This window comes from Mycteria americana, chromosome 7 (genome assembly GCF_035582795.1).
Source record: "Mycteria americana isolate JAX WOST 10 ecotype Jacksonville Zoo and Gardens chromosome 7, USCA_MyAme_1.0, whole genome shotgun sequence".
Taxonomy (NCBI): domain Eukaryota; kingdom Metazoa; phylum Chordata; class Aves; order Ciconiiformes; family Ciconiidae; genus Mycteria; species Mycteria americana.
Window position 1 is genome coordinate 683,276 of NC_134371.1, and position 21,376 is coordinate 704,651.

At 53.8% G+C, this 21,376-nt stretch overlaps 1 protein-coding gene across 2 annotated transcripts; it reads right to left on the minus strand.

Moving 5' to 3' along the window:
* Positions 1-10,637: 10,637 nt before the first annotated feature.
* On the minus strand, positions 10,638-19,475 carry CLRN1 (clarin 1). 2 transcript variants are annotated; one of them, XM_075509037.1, is made up of 3 exons: positions 19,223-19,475; positions 11,961-12,140; positions 10,638-10,903 (listed from the first exon to the last, which is right to left on the minus strand). In XM_075509037.1, the coding sequence occupies exons 1-3, from the start codon at positions 19,473-19,475 to the stop codon at positions 10,638-10,640; spliced, it is 699 nt and encodes a 232-aa protein (XP_075365152.1). The 2 variants fall into 2 exon arrangements, with proteins under 2 accessions (XP_075365152.1, XP_075365151.1); XM_075509036.1 differs by having other exon boundaries at positions 10,638-10,942.
* Between the last annotated feature and the right edge of the window lie 1,901 nt (positions 19,476-21,376).

Here is a 21,376-nt window from a genome sequence, read left to right on the forward strand (position 1 = left end):
AAACTGTATAAAAATAGGATCACTCCATGACTTCCTTCGCCTTTGAACTGGAAAAAGAAAGAAGTACTCAGTCACAGGGAGGGAATTATGGCAGGTATGTGATGCTTAATTAAAACAACTCCACCGCTTAAATACAACCTTAGGTGAGTATGTTGAGCCAAATGAATAAGGTATTATTCTGGGAAGGTTTTGTAACTAGTTTTGTTGACGAGGATCAGGTGAAAAAAAGAAAGAAGAAACTTCCAGTTATCGACTAAACTGTTTTTGTACACTTCTTTTTCCAGATTTTTGCTAAAGTTGCAAGGAACAGTATTTTATGTTTGAGTGATGTATGAAATGCTGCCCCTGTTTACCCAGCGTTTGTGGACTGAGAGTGCTGACATCGGTGGGTAAAGTCCCGGGGATTTTAGTGGGAGCAGGAGCATTCCCCGTAGGAAAGGTTAGAAAAGGTCCATGAGCTAAGTGGACGTTGACAGTCTGAACGTGCTGCTGAGGGTGACACTGTTGGTCCACTTTGGAACGGGAAATAAGATGTAAGCGAGCAACAAAATAACTCAGAATAAAGCAAATATCCCGTACTTACACAGTTTATATGGTCAAAGATGAACTCCTGAGCTGCTGCTTTCTCAGAGAACTCAAACAGCTGGATCTGTTGGGCACGAGCGCAGGGGCAGATGTTGTAAAGGAGACGTTAATTATATCAAAGAGCCGAGCTTTTTAATCCAGCGTTTCCTTTAGACAAATGAAAGAATAACGCAAGAGCCTGCTCTGCCCCTTCCCAAACCGCGGCGTTCAGCTCTAGGCAAAGAGAGGGATGGCTTCACGTTCACTGGTTTCTCCTTTTTGTGGGAGAAGAAAGATCCGCCTTTAGTGGAAGGGAACGGCAGCCTCTGGACTCACCTAAAGCTTTTAGGAGGGGGCAGAAATGTCTTACAGGCTGCAGCTGGGACGTGGGTCTAAAGTGCTCACAGTTTGTGGTGCACCAGAAGTTAGAGATTTTATGAGATTTTATGAGATTTTATGAGATTTTATGTTTCTTGTCTTTAAAAATTTCAGGCCAAACGTGTCTTTAAAGAAAATCCTGTTTGCAGAAGGCGTTTTTTCGTACTCACTCTTTCCGTGAAGTTGTCGGCTTTGTAGTCTCCGCTCGGCACGGCACGGGCGGCTGCGGTGGCGAGGCAGATGGCGGCTCTCCCGCCTCCTCCTGCTGCCCACAGGCCGTCTGCCAGGGCCGCGGCCAGCGCCTCCGCCTGCTCCTGCCGGCCCACCCGGCGCAGCCTGCGGGGCGGGAGGCAGGGGCGTGGGGCAGGGATGCGGGCGCCGTGCCGAGGGTCCGGCCTCGGGGGTGCCGAGAGCCCCCGGCCCTGCGGCCGAGCCTGAGGGGGAGACGGGCCCCTTCCCCGGCTCCCATCCCCTCCCCGGGGTCGGGCCCAGAGGTCCTGCCCCGCCTCAGCGCCCGCTGGCTGGGAGGACTGCGCGGCCCTAACGAGCGGGAACGCCAAGACGTGAGGGGATTTGCGTCGAGCCGTGCCCACCGCCCGTGAAATTCCCACTTTTCGCTTGGTGCCGTCGCCGCTGCTGGTGTGGACGTGCTTTCCGCGCGCTGGGAGCGACGCGTCTGCCGTGGGGGCTTTCCTCCCGGCTGGGGCTGCCTCGTGGGTGTCCCCGGCACCGAGAGCTGAGCTCTGCCTTCCCCTTCCCCACGCTGCCCACGGCGCGCCCGGACCCGGGGCCGGCGTCGGCCGGCAGCCTGGGGAGCAGCCGTGCAGCGCCGACACTGCCCAGGCAGCACCGACACTGCCCAAGCGCTGCCGCAGGCTGTGACCGCGGCGCCAGGGAGTGGGACGAGGCAGCGAACACCACCATTACCAAAGCAAACGTTTCCGTGGGAAAAAGCCTTGCCTGGGAGCCAGACAAGGCTTTTCTCCGGGGTGCAAATCCCTGCCTGCAGCTGCAAACCTGAGCTTGGGTCTAGTCCGGTTAAGCCTGGAGGCTGGTGCTCCTCTGTCTTGGTCCAAATAATGCAAGGAAATAGTTTCCGTATGTGCCGTGGGAAGGCTCCGCTTCTTACCTTTCCAGGTGCGTATGTTCCGTGTTTCTTACGAAGAGCAGATATTTAATGATGTGGGCTTGTACGGCCATCAGGATGGCTCTTGTTCCCCCCTAGAAACAGAAAGACAACGCCTCCCAGTGCTGAGGAGCCTGGGCTAGCGCGTGCCGTGTCGGACTCCTGCAAGTCACCGCGGTCCCTGGCCAGTCTGAGCCGTCCCGCTGTCAGTATTGGGGGGCAATTTTTCTGTTCTCCCTGGGAATTCAGGAACGCTGCTGGCAAATCCTGAGCTAAATGGAAAAGCAAATTGAAAAAGATCTCATGCGCCTAAAACCAAGGAGCCTTTACGCAAGAAAAGGCTCCAGGGTGGCCCTGGCTGGGTGCTCGTGGGGAGGGGAGGTCCGGGGCGGGGGGTCCCTCCCTTGCAGCGCCGCGGCCGCAGGGAAGGGCTCTGAGCTCCGGGTGCCACGTATGCCTCGGAGCACCACGGCTTATTTTTTCTCTCCTCCAGCCTCGCGGCAAAGGGACCGGGGTCTTGAGGCAGCGTGGGGCTGACGCGGGGCCGTGCACGAGGGTGACCGTGCCCGGCTCCCGGCCGTGCTGGCTGCACGCGTCAGGGCTGCCGTCCTCTCTGAACTCAGGGGGTTTCACCTGCATTTGGGAGAAGCGTTTAGCCTCCTGCCGGGTTCAGGGTATTTGCAATTTTAAGTGTGTATCTTGGTCTTCTGCCTTTTTGGGGGAAGCATTATGATGGTAAATAAGGAAGAAGAAAACCTCCCTCTTTCAGTAAATGAAAATGTAGGTAAGTTCACCTATTTGATTTCCAGGTGGGGCAGTAAAAAGTAGGTAACTCTGATTCTCAGAAAAGAAACGGGCAAGTACCACTTATTCGTGCCCACCTACAACAACCTGCTGCTTTTCTCTGGAACGTTCGCCTTGGAAACATTTAATACCGTGGTATTTAAAGTTTGCGCCCGCAGCGTGCTGCTGGGTCAGGAGCGTTCATCCCGCTTCGAGGCTCGGTTCAGCGCCTCCACCACGAGGGCAGCCAGGGCTCGGCTCAGGCCGGCGGTGGAGCGCGGCTGCGGCCGGAAGCCCCACAGCCTGCCCTGTGGAGACAGCCCGGCCGGCCAGGCGCCCAGAGCGCAGGGTGCAGGCGCGCCGAGCGCGAGCTGCCAGCGTGGGGTGCAGGTGTGCGGAACACGGGGTGCGAGCGTGGGGTGCTGAGGTGCAGAGCGCGGGGAGCAGGCGTGCAGAGCGCGGGGTGCCGCCACGGGGCGCGGGCCCGCAGAGCTCTGGGCGCAGGCGCGTGCGCCGCTGAGCACCCGGCGCTGGCTGCGAGCTCCTGCGAGCCGCTGAGACGCTGCGGGGACGGTGCCAGCCGCCGCGCTGAAAGATTTACCTTTTCCGCCTCCAAAGCGTAGGCCAGGTCAGAGTACGGCTCGCGAAACCTGAAGTACGCTTTTGCCCATTCGCGGCTGAAGACGTGGAACGCGTTTCCAAATAGCAGCTTTCGCAGCCCCTGCGGAGGGGGAGAAAGACGGGCTGGGTTCGACCCCCTTCACGTCCCAGCGTCGTGAGGGATCTTCAGTGTCGGAGGGGCCTGGGGTACAGGCGCGGCGCGTGCGTGCGCACAGCCGGAGCAGCGCACAGCTGTCTACCGAGAATCGGGCCCATAATCTCGAAGCAAAGGTGATGTTTGTGGTTAATTCAGCGACTCACTTCGCTCGGCATTCAACCACTCCTGCGAAGCACAGTTGCCATGTGTAAATAATTTACATCCAGATACGCTACACCTTTCGGGGGAAGACCTGGGCAAGGCGCTCGCTGTCGTCAGCGGCATCTCTGGGGACTGAATTAAACATCGACGTTTGCCCCTGCAAACCCTCTATAAAGCCCGTGGCAGCAGGGCCCGGGGCGGCGCGGCGCTGGTGGGAAGCAGAGGAGGGTTTGTCCGAGGCCTCCCCCTTGGAGGGCAGGCATGGCCATCGCTGCGCGCGTCCCGTGTCCGGGACCCGGCCAGGCACGCGCAGCCAGCTTTTGGGTTGGCAGCCGAATTAAAAGAGAAAGTTCAAAAAAATCATGTGGCTTCCACCTCAAATGGGTACGCCTGCGATCTCTAACTATATCCGTGAGTTCCATTGCGGTAAGTTTTAACACAAGGACATTGCCGCAAAGCCAGGCGGGTGCCGCTCCCTGGGCGGCGGGGGGCGATGGCCTCTCCCGCGGCGGGTGCTGGCAGGGACCTGTGGGACCTGTGGCCTCTCCCGCGGCGGGTGCTGGCAGGGACCTGTGGGACCTGTGGCCTCTCCCGCGGCGGGTGCTGGCAGGGACCTGCCTGGGTGCGGGGGGCGAGCCCGCCTGCGGGCCTCACCCCGCACCGCCCCCACCCTGTGGCTGCTGCCAGGGCCCACCTGGAACGTTTTTCCTAATTAATTTTAATTTTGGTGAATGATGCATTCGCTGAGCAAAGTAAACCAAGCGTAGGTCATGGCTCTTCCCCTTACAAATTGCGTGCCTCTGCTGTGGATGATTTGTGCAAGCGGGTCGTGAACTGCAGAGGGTGGATTCATGTGAAGCTGACAGTAAGCGGGGTTTTCTATCGAAATCTCTTCAGGACTGGACCTTTTCTGGATGCGTGTTCAGTAACGCAGCCCGGGCCAGGCTTTCACCTCCGGTATTAAGCCCTTGAGCTTCTCATTAAGTTTGTGCTGAAGTGGCAGGGGCCTGGTTTGGTGCGGGAGGTCACGGGCGGTAAGGCCAGCCCTGGAGACCATCCTGCCATGGCCTGCAGAAAGCCCCCGAGCTTCTGGCGCAGGCTCGTCGTACGGGCAGGGCAGCAGGCACCCGACACTGGTGCTCTCAAAGCCAGGTACTGGGACGAGAGTAGAAAGATCTTACTGATCTCCGAACTTCTGCCTCCGGTTCTGGGGCTGGTCACTAGGAAAGCACCGAAGAGCAGGGAAGCGTTACGCTTTGCCATTTGAGCTATTACCTAATGAGAATTATAGAGTATCAGCTTTAAGGTCGCGTTGCAGCCGTGTTCTTTCAAAGTCTCATAAATAAATCCTTGAGCTTGTATACTTCCGTTACAGCTAACGGCAGGCTGCAGCCTGCAGCCTTCAGCCCAGCCATACGCCGAGCCTCCCGTAACGCCAGGTGAGGCTCCCGAGCCTCTTTCTTTTAACGAGATTAAATTACAGCTCATGCTTAATTCAGCAGGCCTGCTCACCATTGCCATTTCCAAGGAGATGGGCCGGCCGCCCGTGTCCGGCGAGAGCAGGAGGGGCCTGGGGACGGCGGAGGGGGGGTGCGGCGGCGGCGGCGGCGGCCCCGCGGGCTCTCCAGCTCCAGGCGGTCCATTGCCAGCGCTGCCCCGGCACCGCTGGACGGAGAGAGGGGCAGATGGTACCTCGTCCGCTGCCGCTGCACGCAGCCACGGGCGCCTCGCTTGTGCCGACAGGTAACCCCCGGCATTGCCGGGGGGCGGGCACGAGGACGGCGATGGAGCCGGTAGGGGAGCGGCAGGGGAGGCAGGATACGTGCTGCCAGGGAGCGCTGGTGCCTTTGACTTCCAGCTTTTCTCAAGCATTGCAAATACCTCCCGACAAGCTGATGACTGGAGTGTAAAGTAATGCTGTGTTTGTTTGAGCTACAGGGAATAAACGTCAGTGCGTTTCAACCTAAAGACACAGCAGGTTTTCCAAATATTTTGGGGATCTTAATTTGTTATCCTTTTTTCCTGTGTTCTAAAACTGACCGTGAATCCCATTACTTTTAGACAGAAAGGTTAATTTATGTTGGACTACTCTGCCACTTTGATTTAGGTCAGGAAGACATTCCTCTAAAATATATGAAAAAAATACGTCTTTCTTAAAGGAAGAGCGTAAGAAATAAATCTCCATGAAGACGGGCTGCTGTGCTGCCTATAGAGGTGTGTGGTTGCCTCAATATGCTAACCTGGCGGAACAGTCGCAAAAACCACTCGACAAATGCAACATGTTACCTTGTAGAGAAACAGTTACCTGATGAGCTGTATTGCTGATTTCCAAACTGAAAAGGGAAAATAAAGTACAAATTAAAAAAAAACACAACAGAGGCGTTGCTAACATATGAAGGAACAGGAGACCAGCCAGAAAAGAACCCCAAAAGAAAGGAAGAGTAAGAGCTGTAGTACTCGCATTACTGACTACACGGAGACCTTTTTGCGTGGTCACATAAGTACCGTAATAAAACATAACTTAAAAAACAATTCTAAAAGAACACCTGGAATGAAAACCACGATAATGAAGCAGAATAAAAATCTTACCCACGGAAACTAAAAATTTCTCTCCATTTGTTTAAATCTGAAATTTTGCTGGCGATCTCCTCCAGCTCTGCCCGAGGCGCGGCGTGCTCGGCCTGCCGCTCACCCATCTGCAGCCGCGGGATGCAGCCGCGGGATGCAGGCAGCGGGACTGCGCGGGAGCGGCTCCCCCGGCCCGCGCCTCTCCGGGCACCCGAGTCCCCTCTGCCCGCCACGCCCCGGGGCTCGCTGCCAGCCCCACCGTCACAGCGCGATGAAACGCCCGTGAGAGCCCGCCACGGTCCGTGCTTTGCTGTTCCCCGCGTAAGCGGCATGAATGTTTAATGCCAGCCAGAGCTGCACGAAGCTGGCTGCCGCTGCGCGTCCGCTCTGTAAGGGTGGCTCAGCGCGGTGCGGTGCAGGAGCCGGGGGCATCTCCCAGCTGCGGGGCTCCAGCTTCCTCCGCGCGGGCTGACAAGAAGCGGGGCCAGGTCTGGGCTGCGAGGGCTGGGTGGGAAGTGCGTAGCTCAAGGAAAAAAAATGGTTCGGCAGGTGGTCTGGAAAACCGGAGGGAGGACACAGCACAGGACACCCCATCCCTCGGCCGCACGCGGCGTCCACGCCACCCCGTCCTGTCCCCCCGAGGGGCTGGTTCCCCTCGCCCCCTTCCCGCCCCCGTCCAGGCTGGGCCGTTCGCATGCCTGCCCGGTGCCCCCCGGGAGGGGATGAAGTCCAGCCTCGGGAGATGGCGGCTGAGCGACACGTCCGTGTGCCACCGCCACGCCGGAGGGGACACGGACCCGCACCTCCTGGCTTCTGACAGCAATGACGGCTGCCGGCAAAAGTAACGCAATTAAGGAGTTAATGAAACTTTGCATTTCCACGGCAGCTTCCATCCCCAGATGTCAAAGCCCTTTGAGACAAGCGAGCGCTGGCCCAAGGGGAGAAACGCCCATTTGCGTCAACGGGGCTTTGGCACAGACCTCTCCCGACTCCTTCGTGATGTAGGTAAATGCTTTGAGATGTCGGAGAGGAAGCTGGGAAGCTTAATTAACTTCTTCCCTAGCGCGATCTCAGCTCTGAGATGACTCAGAGAGGAAAGGCTCCTCGCTGGGGCAGCGGCGCTGGCATTTCCGCAGTCGGCGCTGAGCATCCCTCCCGGGGCTCAGCCTCCCAGGGCGTCCCTCGGCCCACTGCTCCCCGGGCCCAGGCGGTGGGGCACCGGGCTGCAGCCTTCGTCCTTAGCGTGGCTCCTGCCGCACTGGTGCCTGAACTGCTCCCTACCGCGGCGTCTTGCTCAGCTGTGCCATTTCTTGGCTGCACTTTATGGAATTAGGTCCGCAGATTTCAGTGCGGGCGTATCGCTCCTGCCGTTGCGGGGAAGTCGACTAAATCCGTTGTTCACGCTGTTTCCAAATGATAAATGATCTCTGCTTGGGGTAGGAGCCCTGACAACAAAACCTGCTAAGGTGGATGTGCTTTAGAAGGGTCTGCGGTGGGAGCCGGCAGCGCGACCTCCAGGATCCCTGCCCAGGGCAGGCACAGCAGTGGGGCGGCACACGGGCGCAGAGAGCTCGGTGAGCTCCACGTCTGCAGCACGACGCTCCTCCCTTCGCCCCTACATCGGCGTCATGGGCCAGTGGTCTAGGCCTGGTACGCACCCTTTATATATATACTTATTGTATATATTTTTATTTCTGTGTATGTACACTGCGTGCACACGCACGTACAGACTCACATGCATACTGACTTTTATTGGGATAAGAAAAAATTGGTTTTTCAAGAACCTTCAAAATATATTTATGTATTTCTCCTCACTATACAATTTTGTTGGTTTTGAAATCATGAAATATGCTAGTCTAGAGATGAAATGGGGCAAAACGTCTCTAGCTGGTGCTCAGGGATCACGGGTGAGGCACAGAGCTGGTGCTCATCCAGGAGCGCGGGCTGGGCCGTCCCGCCTGGGCTGTCGCTTTCAGCCGGTCAATCACAAACATCATCTCGATTTTACTTTGCTAAGAAGTTGTTATGTTGGCCTTGGGAACTGGACACAAATGAAGATAACAGCTGGCCTCGGGCTTATGAGTGGGCCGGGCCGGGCCGGGCCGCGGGGGAGCCGGGCCCTTTGCGAGGTGCCCCCCCGTGAGAACGCCCGGACCCCGAGCCGGGGCTGCTCTCTCCTGCGCGGCAGAAGGGACGGGAGCGGGTTTATCTGCTGTGCTGAGACGGCTCTGCGCAACCCTGTGTTCCACCCACTCGGGCCAGCTCCTTCTGCGGGACTGGCAGGCAGCGCTGTGAGGAAGAGGCTGGCGCGTGAGCAGCCGGCGCGTCCGACGCCGTGCGCCGCCATTGCCGGCGCCGCTCCAGAGCTGCGAAGCAGAGCAGCTTCATGAAACGTCAGGAACAAGAAGGATGAAACGTTACGTCTCATTATCTGCTGGGTAGTGAACGATACCGTGAGATGTAATGCAAGTTATGTGTTACCCTAACATTAAGAAGAATATGCATATTAATTAAGAACAAAATGATGGAAAAAATTGGGGGTCACGGCAACTTGCCGTAGCCCTTACGCATTGTTACAATCTAGGAATATATGGTACGGCCTGGGGAGGCCGAGCGGCTTTGGGAAAGGGTTTGCGGAGCAGGGGTATAGCCGGCAAACCTTTTACAAAAACCCCAGCGATGTTTTGCCACTCGTAGTAAAAGTCTGAAAACTGGCGTAAGCGTCAGCGGGGTCATCCTGCGCGCTGCTGCAGCTCGGAGCGCACCGCTGCCAGGGGCGAGTCCCAGCGGGCGCCGGGGCCCGGTTCTCGCCCCGGGTGTCGCGACGGCTGCGGGCTGGGGCGCTCCCCACCCGCAGCCCTGCCGAAGCGGCCGCAGCCCCTGCAGATAAACGGGCCGCCCGTGCGGTGGCTGTGCCCCGGGCCTCTCCTCCTGTGTTTGCTCTGAACGTCATTCCCACGTCCTGCGAGGAGCGCCGCATCTCCGAGGCGCCCGCGTAATCCCCCGGAGGCAGCGTTTGGCGGCGTAAGGCCCTTGTGATCGATCGGTACGTAACGGGGCTGGTATCGCCGAACCTGCGACGAGCGGCCCGGTCGCTTTAACTGACTTGCAGAAGCTTAAGGGTGCGAGGGCTGACGTGTTTGTCCGTGCTGGCTTCCCGCGTGCCTTGAGGTAAAGAGAACCCCACGCATCTCTTCGTCAGTCTCTGCTGAGCTGCAGCACGCCTCGTAAGCCTGCCTGTTGTGTTACTCCATTGCTGCCCTTCGCCAAAGGTTTTGATTTTGTTTATTGGCGTTATTTGATGAGAGAGTTTGCAGGGCTGTTTTCTGGGCGGGGTTCCTCCTGCTTCTGGGCGTGGGGCTTTGGGAGGGTGCAGGGCGGCGTGGAAGGTGCCTGGTTTGCGTTCCCGTCGCTTTGCTCGGGAAGTGCCCTGTGCCTCGGTGTGTTGCAGAGGGGTGGTTCAGCAGCACCAAGCCAGGCTGCCTCTCTCGGGCAGGCAGGAGGGAGTATTTGGCATCTCCTCGACGTCCTGCTTTGCTGCGTGTGTCTTTCTAACCAAGATCGCAGAGGCCCAGCTGTCGTGGTTGCACAGGGAAATGAGGGCTTTTGGGACTTCAGGGTCAAAGAGTTTGAAACTAAAACACCCAAAAGAGAGTTTTATGGACAGAAACAATGACGCTGCCATGCATGTGATGCTGGTTTAAAGCGTTAGCGGTGGGTTCAGGTGTCTGGGTGTTGTCCTGCAAGCGCTTGCTATAGCATTGTGTTCCTTCTCAGCATCGTGCTTCTGAGCCGGGGCCCGATGCGTGCTACGAGCAAAGCCCGTACATTTTCTTTGCCCTTGTTTGATGGTTGTAGATTTGCTGGGTGTCCTTGTTCGCCGCCGCCCTGACGTGGTAACAACCGCACCCGCGCCTTCGCAAGGGCTAAAGGGTAAAACTGCTGCTGGTGATAGGGCATGCTCTCTTCCAACCCATTTATTTCATTTTCAGATCCAGTTCAATACTATTGATATTCCTAGTTTTCTTCATACCAGCTACTTTTCAAATAACTTACTGGGAAAAAAGCAAACGTCTTCATAAGGTCTTGCCCCAAGAAAGGGAGGGTATTTTGATCTAGGCGTTACCAAACAGTATGTCCTCTTCTGTTTACTGCATTTGCCATATTGACACTTACTTGAAACCTTCACCTTTTTTGAACTTCTTTAGAGCTAATCATTCACAAGTTAGTACATCTGGTGGCTGTCGAATGTAGCAGTGATGAACCTCGTTGCCTTAAATGTTCTTAAATGATGTAATTCTAATACATCAGGTCAACCGCTCCAGTGGTTGTCCTGGAATCTTTTGATTTTGAAAAGGGAAATTCAAATCCAGCAAATCGTATCAACAAGGCGTTCAGGAAGTGCACCAGGGAGCAAACCAGGACGATCCAGAATGAATTTGCAAACTGTTCACTGTGAGTCTTGAATGTAAAACTTCCCTCTTTGAAATTAGCAATTTTCTCCGAAAGGTGATGGATTTTCACTTCTGAAGAGAAGAGAATCATGATGAGGCAACCACAGGAACCTGAAACGGAGGGAGAGATGCTCATCATCTCAGCAGTCCCTGCAGCGAGGCGCTCTGATGGCCATCACACCCAAATGCCATATTGACAGTGTTGTTATGGCCACCGTAACTTAGCTTTAACTGGGATTATTTTTAGAATCCAAGCCAACAGCTATTGGAATTGGTAAGCTTTTTAAATTGAATTTGGCTTAGGACCCAAAATGTTTAGCAGGGCTGCTTTAGTGCCCTGATCCAGCCAAGTATCTGTGCTCTTTTTCAGCTTTAAGCTGCTCATTGCCCCACTGAACATACCTGAACTATCTGCATGTTTAAAGATCAATGTGTACTTAAGTCCTTTACTAAATTATGATTGTAATATGTAATACCTTGTAAAATAATGGTACATCTTCTTGTCAGCGAAGCTGGCAACACAGAGAATGGGCTTTACCTTCTCTGTAAGTGGCAGAGAGAGGGGGATGGTCCCTTACCCCTGCTGGCCGTGTTTTTTCAGAGACCACCTTTACGGCGAGCTGCTGGCAGTCTCTCCCTCTCTGCGTCTCAATTCCTTCCTTCCTTGAGAAAGTCTTGCTGGTGTAAGCGGTGATCTCGCTTGCTCAGCTGGAAACCTCCCGCCTCGGTGAATATGAGCAGTTGCATCACTGACTTTTTTTTGGTTCGGTTCCCCCCCTTTCCCCCTCTGGTGGGATTCCCGGTTCTGGCCGTGTGCTGTGCGTCTGATGTGACCCCGCTCCGGGTCCCCGGCGCTCGTGGGCACCATCCCCTTTTTCTGCCAGCTTACGGAGAAGGGCCGAGGGCGCCGGGGCTGCCTGCACCCGTACCCGTCCCACCGCCCGCCCTCATGGAGGATTTTGGCATGTTCTCTCTTAACGCCAATTTGGAAACCCCATATTTTGATACAGCAAAGTCATCAGCCTTTCTGCCTAGCTTTACTTTGCCAGTTTAGAGTCAATGCAGCCACAGCCCCTAATATGGTCTCCTACTCCAATAAATTGGTCATCACAAGTAGCAAACATGGACAGGCATTCGCCCGACAAGCCAAGCGTGGAGTGGTGCTTACAGGCGATGAAGCTCCAGAGGTACAACCCGACGGGGCCGTGCAGAGTTTCGTAAGGGCTGCCAAAAGCATTGAACATGAAGAAACCTGCTCCCACCAGAGCAAAGACGAGCAGTACTGTACAGAAGAGAAGGACACTAACATGGATACTTGCAGGGATAATTTTGAGCAAATCTGGAAAAACTAAAAACAAAATGAACAAAACATTATTATACACATTAGGCAAAGTTGTTTTAGAAGTCAGGCCAGGGATTTCTTGCCGGTTTGTGATAATTGTTTTAAATCGTGCTCTTCCAAATGCAACTGGACATGAAAATGAAGTTATTAACTAGGAACAGGTTTTCATGGATGATTGGAGGCAAAAGCATTTTGTGACACTCGGAAGCGTAGACTGGCGAGGAGAGGAGGGCCAGCTCCGGGGAAAGCCTCTCCTCCCCTTCCTGAGCGCGTTTCCCACGTGCGTCGTTCCCCTGCCCCGGCCGTACCCGGTGGGACGTGGAGCGGCCCCTCCGCGGTGCCGGCCCATGGCCGTCGGCGCCGGGCTCTCCAGGGTGCGGCCCCCAGTGCCTCCAGCTCTTTGTGCACTGGGGACCCGATCCGGATCAGCATCCTCAGCCCGGTGCGCTGGCAGGCAGAGCAAACTCCTCCGCACCCGCAGGCACTGTTAACGGCAGTGCGAGGTTTTGGGGGTTATTCATTCCTTGGAAACCAGATCATGCAGAAGCAAGCTGGAGAAGCAATTGATATCTATTTGCTTGCCTGGATCTTTATGAGCTTCTGGGCTGGGTTACAGCTAATGTGTGTGTCACTCGTACGCCTGACCCTGCCTGGAGTGGCCAGCAACTCACACGAAACATGTTTCTCGGACTGGATTGTTCTGGCCAGTAGAGGCTTGTTTCCCAAAATACAGGTGCCGGGAGGGTCAGGCCAGGATGAGAAGTTCCTGGCTCTGTGTCAGTATCCATGCCGTGCGTGCTGTGTGGCTGGTGGTACCGGGGCAGGGCGAGGTAGCTCCCCTTCCCAGGGATGCTGCTTCTGGCTCCCCTCCCCGGGGCGGGCGCGGGGGCACGGGCGTCCCTCGGGGGTCCCTCGGGGGTCCCTCCCCCTCGCGCCGGCCTCTCGGTCTGGACCACGTCACGGGCAACGCGTGACGGACAAAGCCCTTGGGAATGTTGGAGTCCCGGCTGCATGGGGAGGTGAGGGCATCCCCGGGCGGGCGAGGCAGAAGGGGCTCTCGGCCCCGGGGGTGCGCGGTTCGGAGCAGCGGGCGCTCTCTGGTTGTGTCTGGGGCGCTGAAGTGCAGAAGTGTTGGGGTTCGGCCCCCTCACCCGCGAGGGAAGCCACGCTGCTCCTGGCTGGGATGCTGTTGCCATTCTATTTCAGAGCAGCGATTCCACCACTTCGATTCACACAAATATACAGTGCTGTTCCGGTGAGTTTATACCAAAGAATTTTGGCTAAAACTATGTGAGTTTTTTCTGAAAACCTTAAGCAACAAATCTGTAAGTTAGAAGGTCCACATTTGATCATGAAGAAGCGGGAGATGATTAGTGAAGCCGCGGTGCTGACATACTGGCGGGTTCAGCGTCTCGTGCGCTGCGTGTGGCTGGGAGCCGTTCAAGGCTCCAAGAACGTCTGATATCTGGGGAAGATAACGTGTGAAAGATAACCTTTATGGTATGGAGACTCCCTGTGAAAATCCACCAACAGTTATCGCCAGAGGCATGTAGACACCTAAAAGGATCGGAGGTTTCTTACCTCCTAGCCTTTGGCACTTTTCTATTTTTAGAAAATAGGAAAAAATTGCTATTTTGATAAAAATCCTTAAAAACAGAAAAGGGATATATTTCTGTAGATACATTAATCTCTTAAATTATTTTTAAAATGAAATAAGATACTAAAGAGGGAGACATTCATAAAGGTTACGTCAGAGTTATTTGCAGCAAACTCTCTGAATGAAATTTCAAAAGAATAAGCGAATTTTATATGACCAAAATTTTCTCCTCTGCATTCCCCCAAGTAAAACACTTCTGGAATGTTTTGTGTCTGGAAGCCCAAGGCCAGAAAGGGAAGCTGATAAATCAATGGGAGGAAATGGGGAAATCTTACAATAAAGAAGCGGGGTACCGAGCTAAAACAGGACAGAACGCGGACGCGCGTGCAGCTGCGAAGGCTGGTGCAGCCCCGTGCCAGCGCTCTCCTGCCGGCGGGCGAAATGCCGGCGCTTCGCGCCGCGCAGCTGAGAGCGAGGCGGCTGCTGCTTGGTGGGCGCGAGTACCGCGTGGGCTGCACGGCTACCGCAGCGCCCTCCTCGTACGCTCTGTAATTTTAAGTTTCCAAAAGCTGAATACTTCGGTATAGCTGCGTTTGCCACTATACCGTTTGCCCCGGTCGCTGCCCCACGAGCGCCCACGGAGCAGGTCGGGACCGCAGCAGTGGGGAGCGCTCCCCAAGCGGCGCGGGCAGTTTTGCACTTGGAGTTAAGTATCGCTGCCTGCCGGCCCGAAGGCTGTGCCGAGTTCAGCCATGTAACGGCCGGTGTGGCTGTGTGTGCAAACATTGAGGAATACTTTATTTTAAATATTTTTATGCAGCTTTTTAGCCACGATTTCAAATTGTGATCCTGCTTAGCTAGGACACAGGGGGATAGTCAGTCAGACTCGGAGCGAGAGAATAATTTTTAATCATTCATGTTTGTTTGGCAACAATGGGTATTTTAGAAGGAGTCATCAAATACACTTAACTGCTCCTGATCCACAGGGGCACGATGAAAGCGGGGGTAACAACGCCTCGGCGCTGCCTCACTGCAGCCGTAACGTGCAGAGAGTAAAAAAGCCTCCCATAAATCACCCTACCTTGTAAAATGTTTACCAGCAAACAGCTCTGCAGCTTGCCACGCAGTAAACACAGAGAAGCAGGTAACGCGGGGTCAAGTCAGTTTATCTCCCTGACTAATGAAAGGGAAATTAAGGAAGCAAATGTTTGCAAACTATCCTTGAAGCCGTGTTAAAGAAATGTCACCTTTCGCGTTGCCGACGGCTGGCTGGGAGCGGCGAGGGGCAGCCGGTGCCCGCGGGGACGGTGGCACAGGGGCACGAGGGGGCACGCGGAGCCCCGTCCCGCCGTCTGCCGTGCCGCGCGGGCGCTCGCACCTCCCTCGGGTAACGGAGGAGCCGCTGCTGCCGGGACGGCACCGGCCCGGGGCTCTGCTCCGCGGACCCTTCCCTGGGCATCCCTGCCGGCCTGGCCCCTGAGCGCAGGGAGCTCGCGCTGCCGGGGCTAGGCCAGGAACACGGCCGCTGGCTGGCTCCGCAGGGCCCGTGCTGCACGATTACCGATTCACCTAAAGGAAGAACTTGCCCGCGTAAAAGGTCCCTTCTGCTGATGGCTACTTACTGCCCAATTTGGCCGCTGGTGCTTAAATTCCTTACATCATCCTAGTAAAACACAACGCAAGTTTTAGAAACTAGACCTTGTATTTACTGGACCTTATATTACCTACTTCACGTATTTACAGCACAGGAAGCAGCTGTACTCTTAGCCTGGTACCAGGTACGATTTTACCGCTGTGGCGCTCAGGCGAGCCAGCGAACGGGCTGAGGGGTCCCTGCCTGCGCAGAGTTTCTACAAGGCACAGCACCAGTTCTTGCAACGCTACCTGATGGCTTGGGGCAGCATGCAAAACTGTATTTAGTAATACAATTTTGGATTGTTTATTTTAAGAAAACACGTTAACTGCATTTATTGACTCTTTCCCTTGGCACCTGCATTTATAGTTGTTTATGTCATTGAAATTTTATATGTGACATATCAGGAAATTAATTCCAGCAGCTACGTTGTCTTGAAAGAAAAACATTCCTTCATCGCAGTGAATGAAATTGCGCGTTAGGGATGCATGCCAGTGACCTTTAGAAAATGAACTGCCGACCCAGAAACTGATGAGAATCAGCAAGAGCAAATGAAGCAGAAGGCTTTCCCCAGCCCAACTGGGTCTGCTGGCAGAGCAAATTCATTTCACAATTAAGAGAGAGATAGTGGTCAGAGGGGAGCATTTAATGGCAACAAACACAGAACTAAATCATTTAGCCTATTTTCCGTGCCTTTTCTTCTCAGACGTGCTAACGTGCACGTCAGTGCGTGAAACTATGGCTGTGCATGTTGTATACGGTTATCCTGCTTTCCGGGACGCTCCCAGCGAGTTCCTGAGAGCGCTGGCTCGGATGGGACGGGTCTGCTGCAGCCCCGCAGAACGTGGACCAGCCTCCTTCATTGCCTGGTCTCTGAAGTGAACGCTTCTAGTAGAGGCGTATTTTGCTAAGCCGCCCAAGCATTCTTTCTAAATACAAATCCTATTAAAGTAAGTGTTGCGTTTGCTTTTTAATCTAAATAAAAGATGATCTGAGAACAAGTTGTGAGGAGGACAGCGGTGCTTCCACCCTCAGCTGCCCGTGACGCCCAGGGAGGCAAAGCCCTGCGGAGTGCCATGATCGGTACAACCGGGCTGGTGAAATTACTTAAGCTGTAACTGGGCTACATTTCAGATATACACGGTGCCAAAGACCACCTCGTAGCGTTGCCTTTTCAGAGTGCTATATAAAGGATGCCAGTGCCGGCAAATAAGACTGGCAAGACAGGCTTGTAATATTGTGAGTGAGACCTATTGGAATATTTCGCTGTTAATGCTTGGCTTGCACGGAAGGAGAATAAAGGTTAAAAAATTGCTCTAATAAGCAAGCTTGGGTTCAGTTTCAGGTCGGTCAAGGCTCTCGGGTCGTGTTTGTGAGCCCTGCTAGCTCTGCGGCTGCAGGTGGTGGGGGGCTGTGGCCGGTGCCCGAGGGGCTGGGATGCGGGAGACGCGGCTGCTCTCCGGGGACGGTGCCGCTCCACCACGGCACGCCAGCAGCTTCACTTCTGACCCGAGGAGTCTCAGGCATGAGATTAAACCCAGCCTTGGTTTCAGGTCCTGGGAACAGGCATTAAAGCACGTGTTTCAGACCTCCTTCTCTCTGTCTGAAAATGAGAACAGCAATATTTACTGATGTTGAGTGAATTACTTAATGTTTTCTTCTTTATGTAATTCCTGAAAGCCTTGGAGTTCTTTGAATATGTACATTAGGCACTCGTATTAAAGAAATTAATTTTTAATATTGTCCTGTGCAATAGGATCCTGCAGCTCTGTATGAACACTTGGGTTTTGTGGGTTTTTTACCATTCCAAAGTGGGTTGCTTAGCTGTGACTAATTAAAAACGTCACATAGTCGTATTTCTGTTCTTTGGTTACATTTGTGTTTATGTGCTCCGTTGAAATTATGAATGCAAGTGTGGTAAACATTTGGATAGGAAAGCTTGCTTACATGAGATTTCTGTGAGCGTGGATAGAAAGCGTGCGGCCACAGCGAGAGCAAACTCCGCAGCCCTGGAGTGCTTCTGGCTGAAACTGCTCCGCAGTACTTGCACAGACCCAGAGCTTGCCCGTATGTAGCATTGTGAGATACTTTAAAAAAAAGTGATGATTGATATTATGAGATCATCACAAACAAGCTGCGCGTTTGTATTCTCTCTTGTACCTGTAATATTAATTCACACCGCCCACAAAATTAAAATTCTTTTGAAACTATCGCTACAATCACACTAGCAGTATATTAAAATATTTCAGCCACACCAAGCCGAAATGTACAGATGGGAGCTTGAGTGCAAGGCACATCAATGAAATGGTTTAGAAGTATCTAAGTAACAAATACGTGGAAAGAAAATTGTGAGAAAGAGACGCCAACGGGCTGTCTCGACTGTGGCTTCTCCGGCGTGGGGGCTGTCTGTCGTGGCTGGGTTTAGTCCTGCCCCGTGCGCTGAGCCGACACGGGCTAGAGAGGGATGCCCGCTTCTTGCCGCATCCGAGGTGGCTGTGGGCGACCTTCCCGTGGCTTCGCCTGCACCAGGTTGGCCACGGATTCGTTCTGCTGCTGCTCTCCCTGCCCGGGGAGCTCCCGTGAGGGGGCCGGTGCGAGCCCGGGGCCGCTCAGCCGCTCCGTCCCGCGGCCGGGAGGTGCGGGAATTGGGGACGGCTCCGGCCTCGGCCGCAGCTGCGTCTTGTCCTCATGTTACAGCAGGTTAGCTGCGCCCCACAGCCCGGCCGCCGTAACGAACCCGGACAAACGTCAGCCACAGAGCTGCTGATGGCTAGCGGCTTTGTTAGCTGTGGCTCATAAGTTTCACCTACAGCAGAACACTCATTCCGTGGGATTTAGTAGACCCTTCTGAAAATTCCCCCCAGCCTATAACCGGCAGGGTGGAAAGTCTGCACGCTGCGACGGCAAACAAAGCAGTCGAGGGGAGAACTTCAGCTGTATAAACAGACTAGTGATGGCATTGAATTGGAGATGGCAAATCTTAATATTATATTACATTAATTTGGTCTACTACTTTGCAAAAATATTATATAGTAAGTAATTTCTGATACCTAACCTGGTAAGCTTACCTTGCCTTAAATGACTCATGTAAGCAATTTTCCAGCGCTGTTTTAGCAGAATGCCTCTAACCTGTGTTTTGCAATAACTGCAGGCGGCATATTGTACATATAACAAATGGCTGTGTGTTATTTCCTGTTTAATGTGCTGCTGAATGCAAACTGTGTGTTCACTTGATCATTTTATTGATCTTACCCTTGAAGATAAATAGCTTATGAATATGACATGTAATGCAAAACCATTGCTAACAGTCTTTGATAAAATTCTGTACGTCAGATACCAAGTTCGCCTTGCAGACCAACCGACTGAACGTCAGCTAGCATCAACCAGCCGTTCTTCCAATTAATGCAGCAGGTTGCTAACTTTTTGGCTGCTTTGCTTCTCAACAGCAGCCAAACGTACCTGTGCCCCAGCTCTTGCACGAGATTTCTGCTAGTTTAGTTCATTCTTTCATGACGGCAGAGAGGATGTAACGTTGACACACACGGAGGAAGATGATAGAGATTAATTGAGAAAGAAAAATATTCTTTTTTTGAAGTAATAGTATAAATCTTTTGAAATGTAGATACCTGTGTAACTGAAATATAGATTGTTGGAAATGTTAGCGTGGCTTTACCAGTCTCAGAAAATAAGTTATTTGAACCTGAAGATCAGAACACTGTAACGGCAGCATGTGCTTTAGAATATTTCGTGCTGGTTAGGCTCTGTGTGTGAGCAAGGGGACGCTGGGACAGCCACCTCCCGGCTCCCCCAGCCGTCAGCAGTGCCGAGTTAAATAATTCAAATGCCATTGTTACTCACATGAAAACTGGACAGGTCTCCCCCCGAGCCCACACTGTCTCACACGCTCGCCGTAGAAAAGCCCGTACTGGATTTCGCCAATAAACTTCTCCAGCTCCTGGCCGGTGGCGTTGACGAGCAGGGCTCCCGTCTTGCAGAGGATCGTCCCCTTAACCCACAGCTGCGTGCCGATGGCTGCCGCCGTCCCCAGCGCGCAAGCAAAGCTCAGCACCCCGGCTACGCAAAAGATAATTTTCTTCTGCTGGGCTGGCATGGCGGCGTGCAAAGTCCTCTGAGGGACGCGGCTTTCAGCAAGGCAGCGACAAGGTCTGCATCAGCACGGCAAACAGCCGAGCTCCCCGGCCGGAGCCCCGGGCACCCAGCCAGCCCTCTCCTGCCTGCGGCGGGAGCCCTCTCCTTAGAGAGCGCCGGCGGCGAGCCTCCACGAGGCACGCATTGCCCGAAAGATGCTGTAAAGGTTTTTCTTCCCCGTCCCCTCCTCTATAGCTCCGGCTTGCACACGAATGTGTTTAAATAAGCTGGAAAACAGAGCAGTCGGTAGTGTTTCCGTGCATCCTCTGTCGCTGGATAGCAAGGGTTTAAGGTGACAGAAGGAGCCTCTCTGTAATTTGACGAGTGCTGCGCTCTTCCCAGCCCCTGTCTGATTGGGCGGGCGGGGGCTTTCAGAGACAGCCTTGGCTGCTGGCTCTGGTTATCTGCTCTGCAGAAAGGAACTTTTCAGAGGTTTTTATGTTTCCACGTTTTCCTGTAAAGCTAGCAATGCTGAGCTGCTCTGCTATTTTTTTTGGGGGGGGGGGGGGGTGTTCTTTTTTTGTGGTGGTTGTTCCTCGTGCAATGGCGTGGGTAACACCCAGTGCCCCCGCTGAGCCAGGAGCCCCCCTCTGCGGTACTCGGTTGCATTTGGGCACTGCTTTTCCCTGGCAAGGCGTTCCCTGGCAAGGGCAGCCTGTCTGTTAGGCATTGTATTGTTTAGGCTGCAGTGTGTAGGATGCTCAGACAAACAGTTCAGTTCAGGTTTCAAATATACACAAATAGGTTTTCTCTTACTTCGCTACGGCAGACCCAAGGCTCGGCGGCACGCCCGCTCCCCGTGGCTCACGCAGGAGAGGCGCTGCTGGGCTCCCGCTGCTGCCAGCGACGTGCCGTGCCCTTCATGCAAGCCAAAGTCACGGGCACGAAATAACCCATCCCCTGGAGCGGGGCTAACTCAGGGCCTCGGCTAGGACCAGAAGCACGGCCGCCTGCATTGATGTACTGACTGCCAGTGCTTTCAGCAGACACGGGGCTTGGGGTTTTTTCTGAACCAGATCAACTTAGAAAGTGGTTTGTTAAGCGGATGCATACCCATTGCAGCAATATGCTTCAGGTGGTTTAAGAGTATCATATCAGTTAGGCTTAAAGACGGAGTCTGGTTTAACTACATAGGTTTTAAGACAACCTTGGTATTAAAATGAAGCAAGGCTGTGTACAGACAAATGATTTTTTTAAGCTAACGCTGTGATCATCGCATGTAACCAAACGATGGCGCGCTGCTGTATCACTGGGGTCCATTACCACGGAGCTTGCTCTGCGCACAGCGCTGAATACATCCAGGTTTGGGAAAATGCTTATTTTTAAAGATGGTTTTGAATACTTTACTTGAGCAGAATGCATTTATTGTTCCCTGAAGAGGGACTGTAATATTTTAGTATGATTATCACCAGCACAATAGCAGTGAAAGGAACAGACTTGAACATATGCATATAAAAGTGACTATGTCCTAGGAAGAATTTGATGGGGGGAAAAAATTTAATTGCGTTTATCTGTTTTGCTGACTACTTTTTTCAAGAGTCAGCTTTCTGATAGTCTTTTCATATGGAGCAATATTTTATGCCACGGAAAATTAGGTAGTTTTCTGAATGAGCTAAGATGTTTCAGAATCCCTCAGCAAAGCGGAGGCGGTGATACAGGAGCAGCCACGCGCAGGGGCTCGGCCCCGCGGCGTTCGGCTGTACCTTGCAACAGGCTGGGAGCGGCTGGTGGCGTGAAGGCAGCGGAGGTGAGCTGGGGCTGGAGGCACAGTGCCTATGCACTGTGCATAGGCAAGCTGGAAATCAGAGCGAAGAATTGCCCTGGAGTTTGCCCTGGAGTAACTTTTTCTTGGAACATTCGTTA

Excerpts from the sequence above, each read along its gene's own strand:
- CLRN1 (XM_075509036.1), bottom strand. The coding sequence starts at position 19,475 with ATGCCAGCCCAGCAGAAGAAAATTATCTTTTGCGTAGCCGGGGTGCTG. Across the intron at positions 12,141-19,222 it reads GAGACCTGTCCAGTTTTCAT|TTTTTCCAGATTTGCTCAAA; the intron begins GTGAGTAACAAT and ends TTTTGTTTTTAG. Across the intron at positions 10,943-11,960 it reads CCTCTGGAGCTTCATCGCCT|GGACTGCTGAGATGATGAGC; the intron begins GTAAGCACCACT and ends GCCTCGCTGCAG.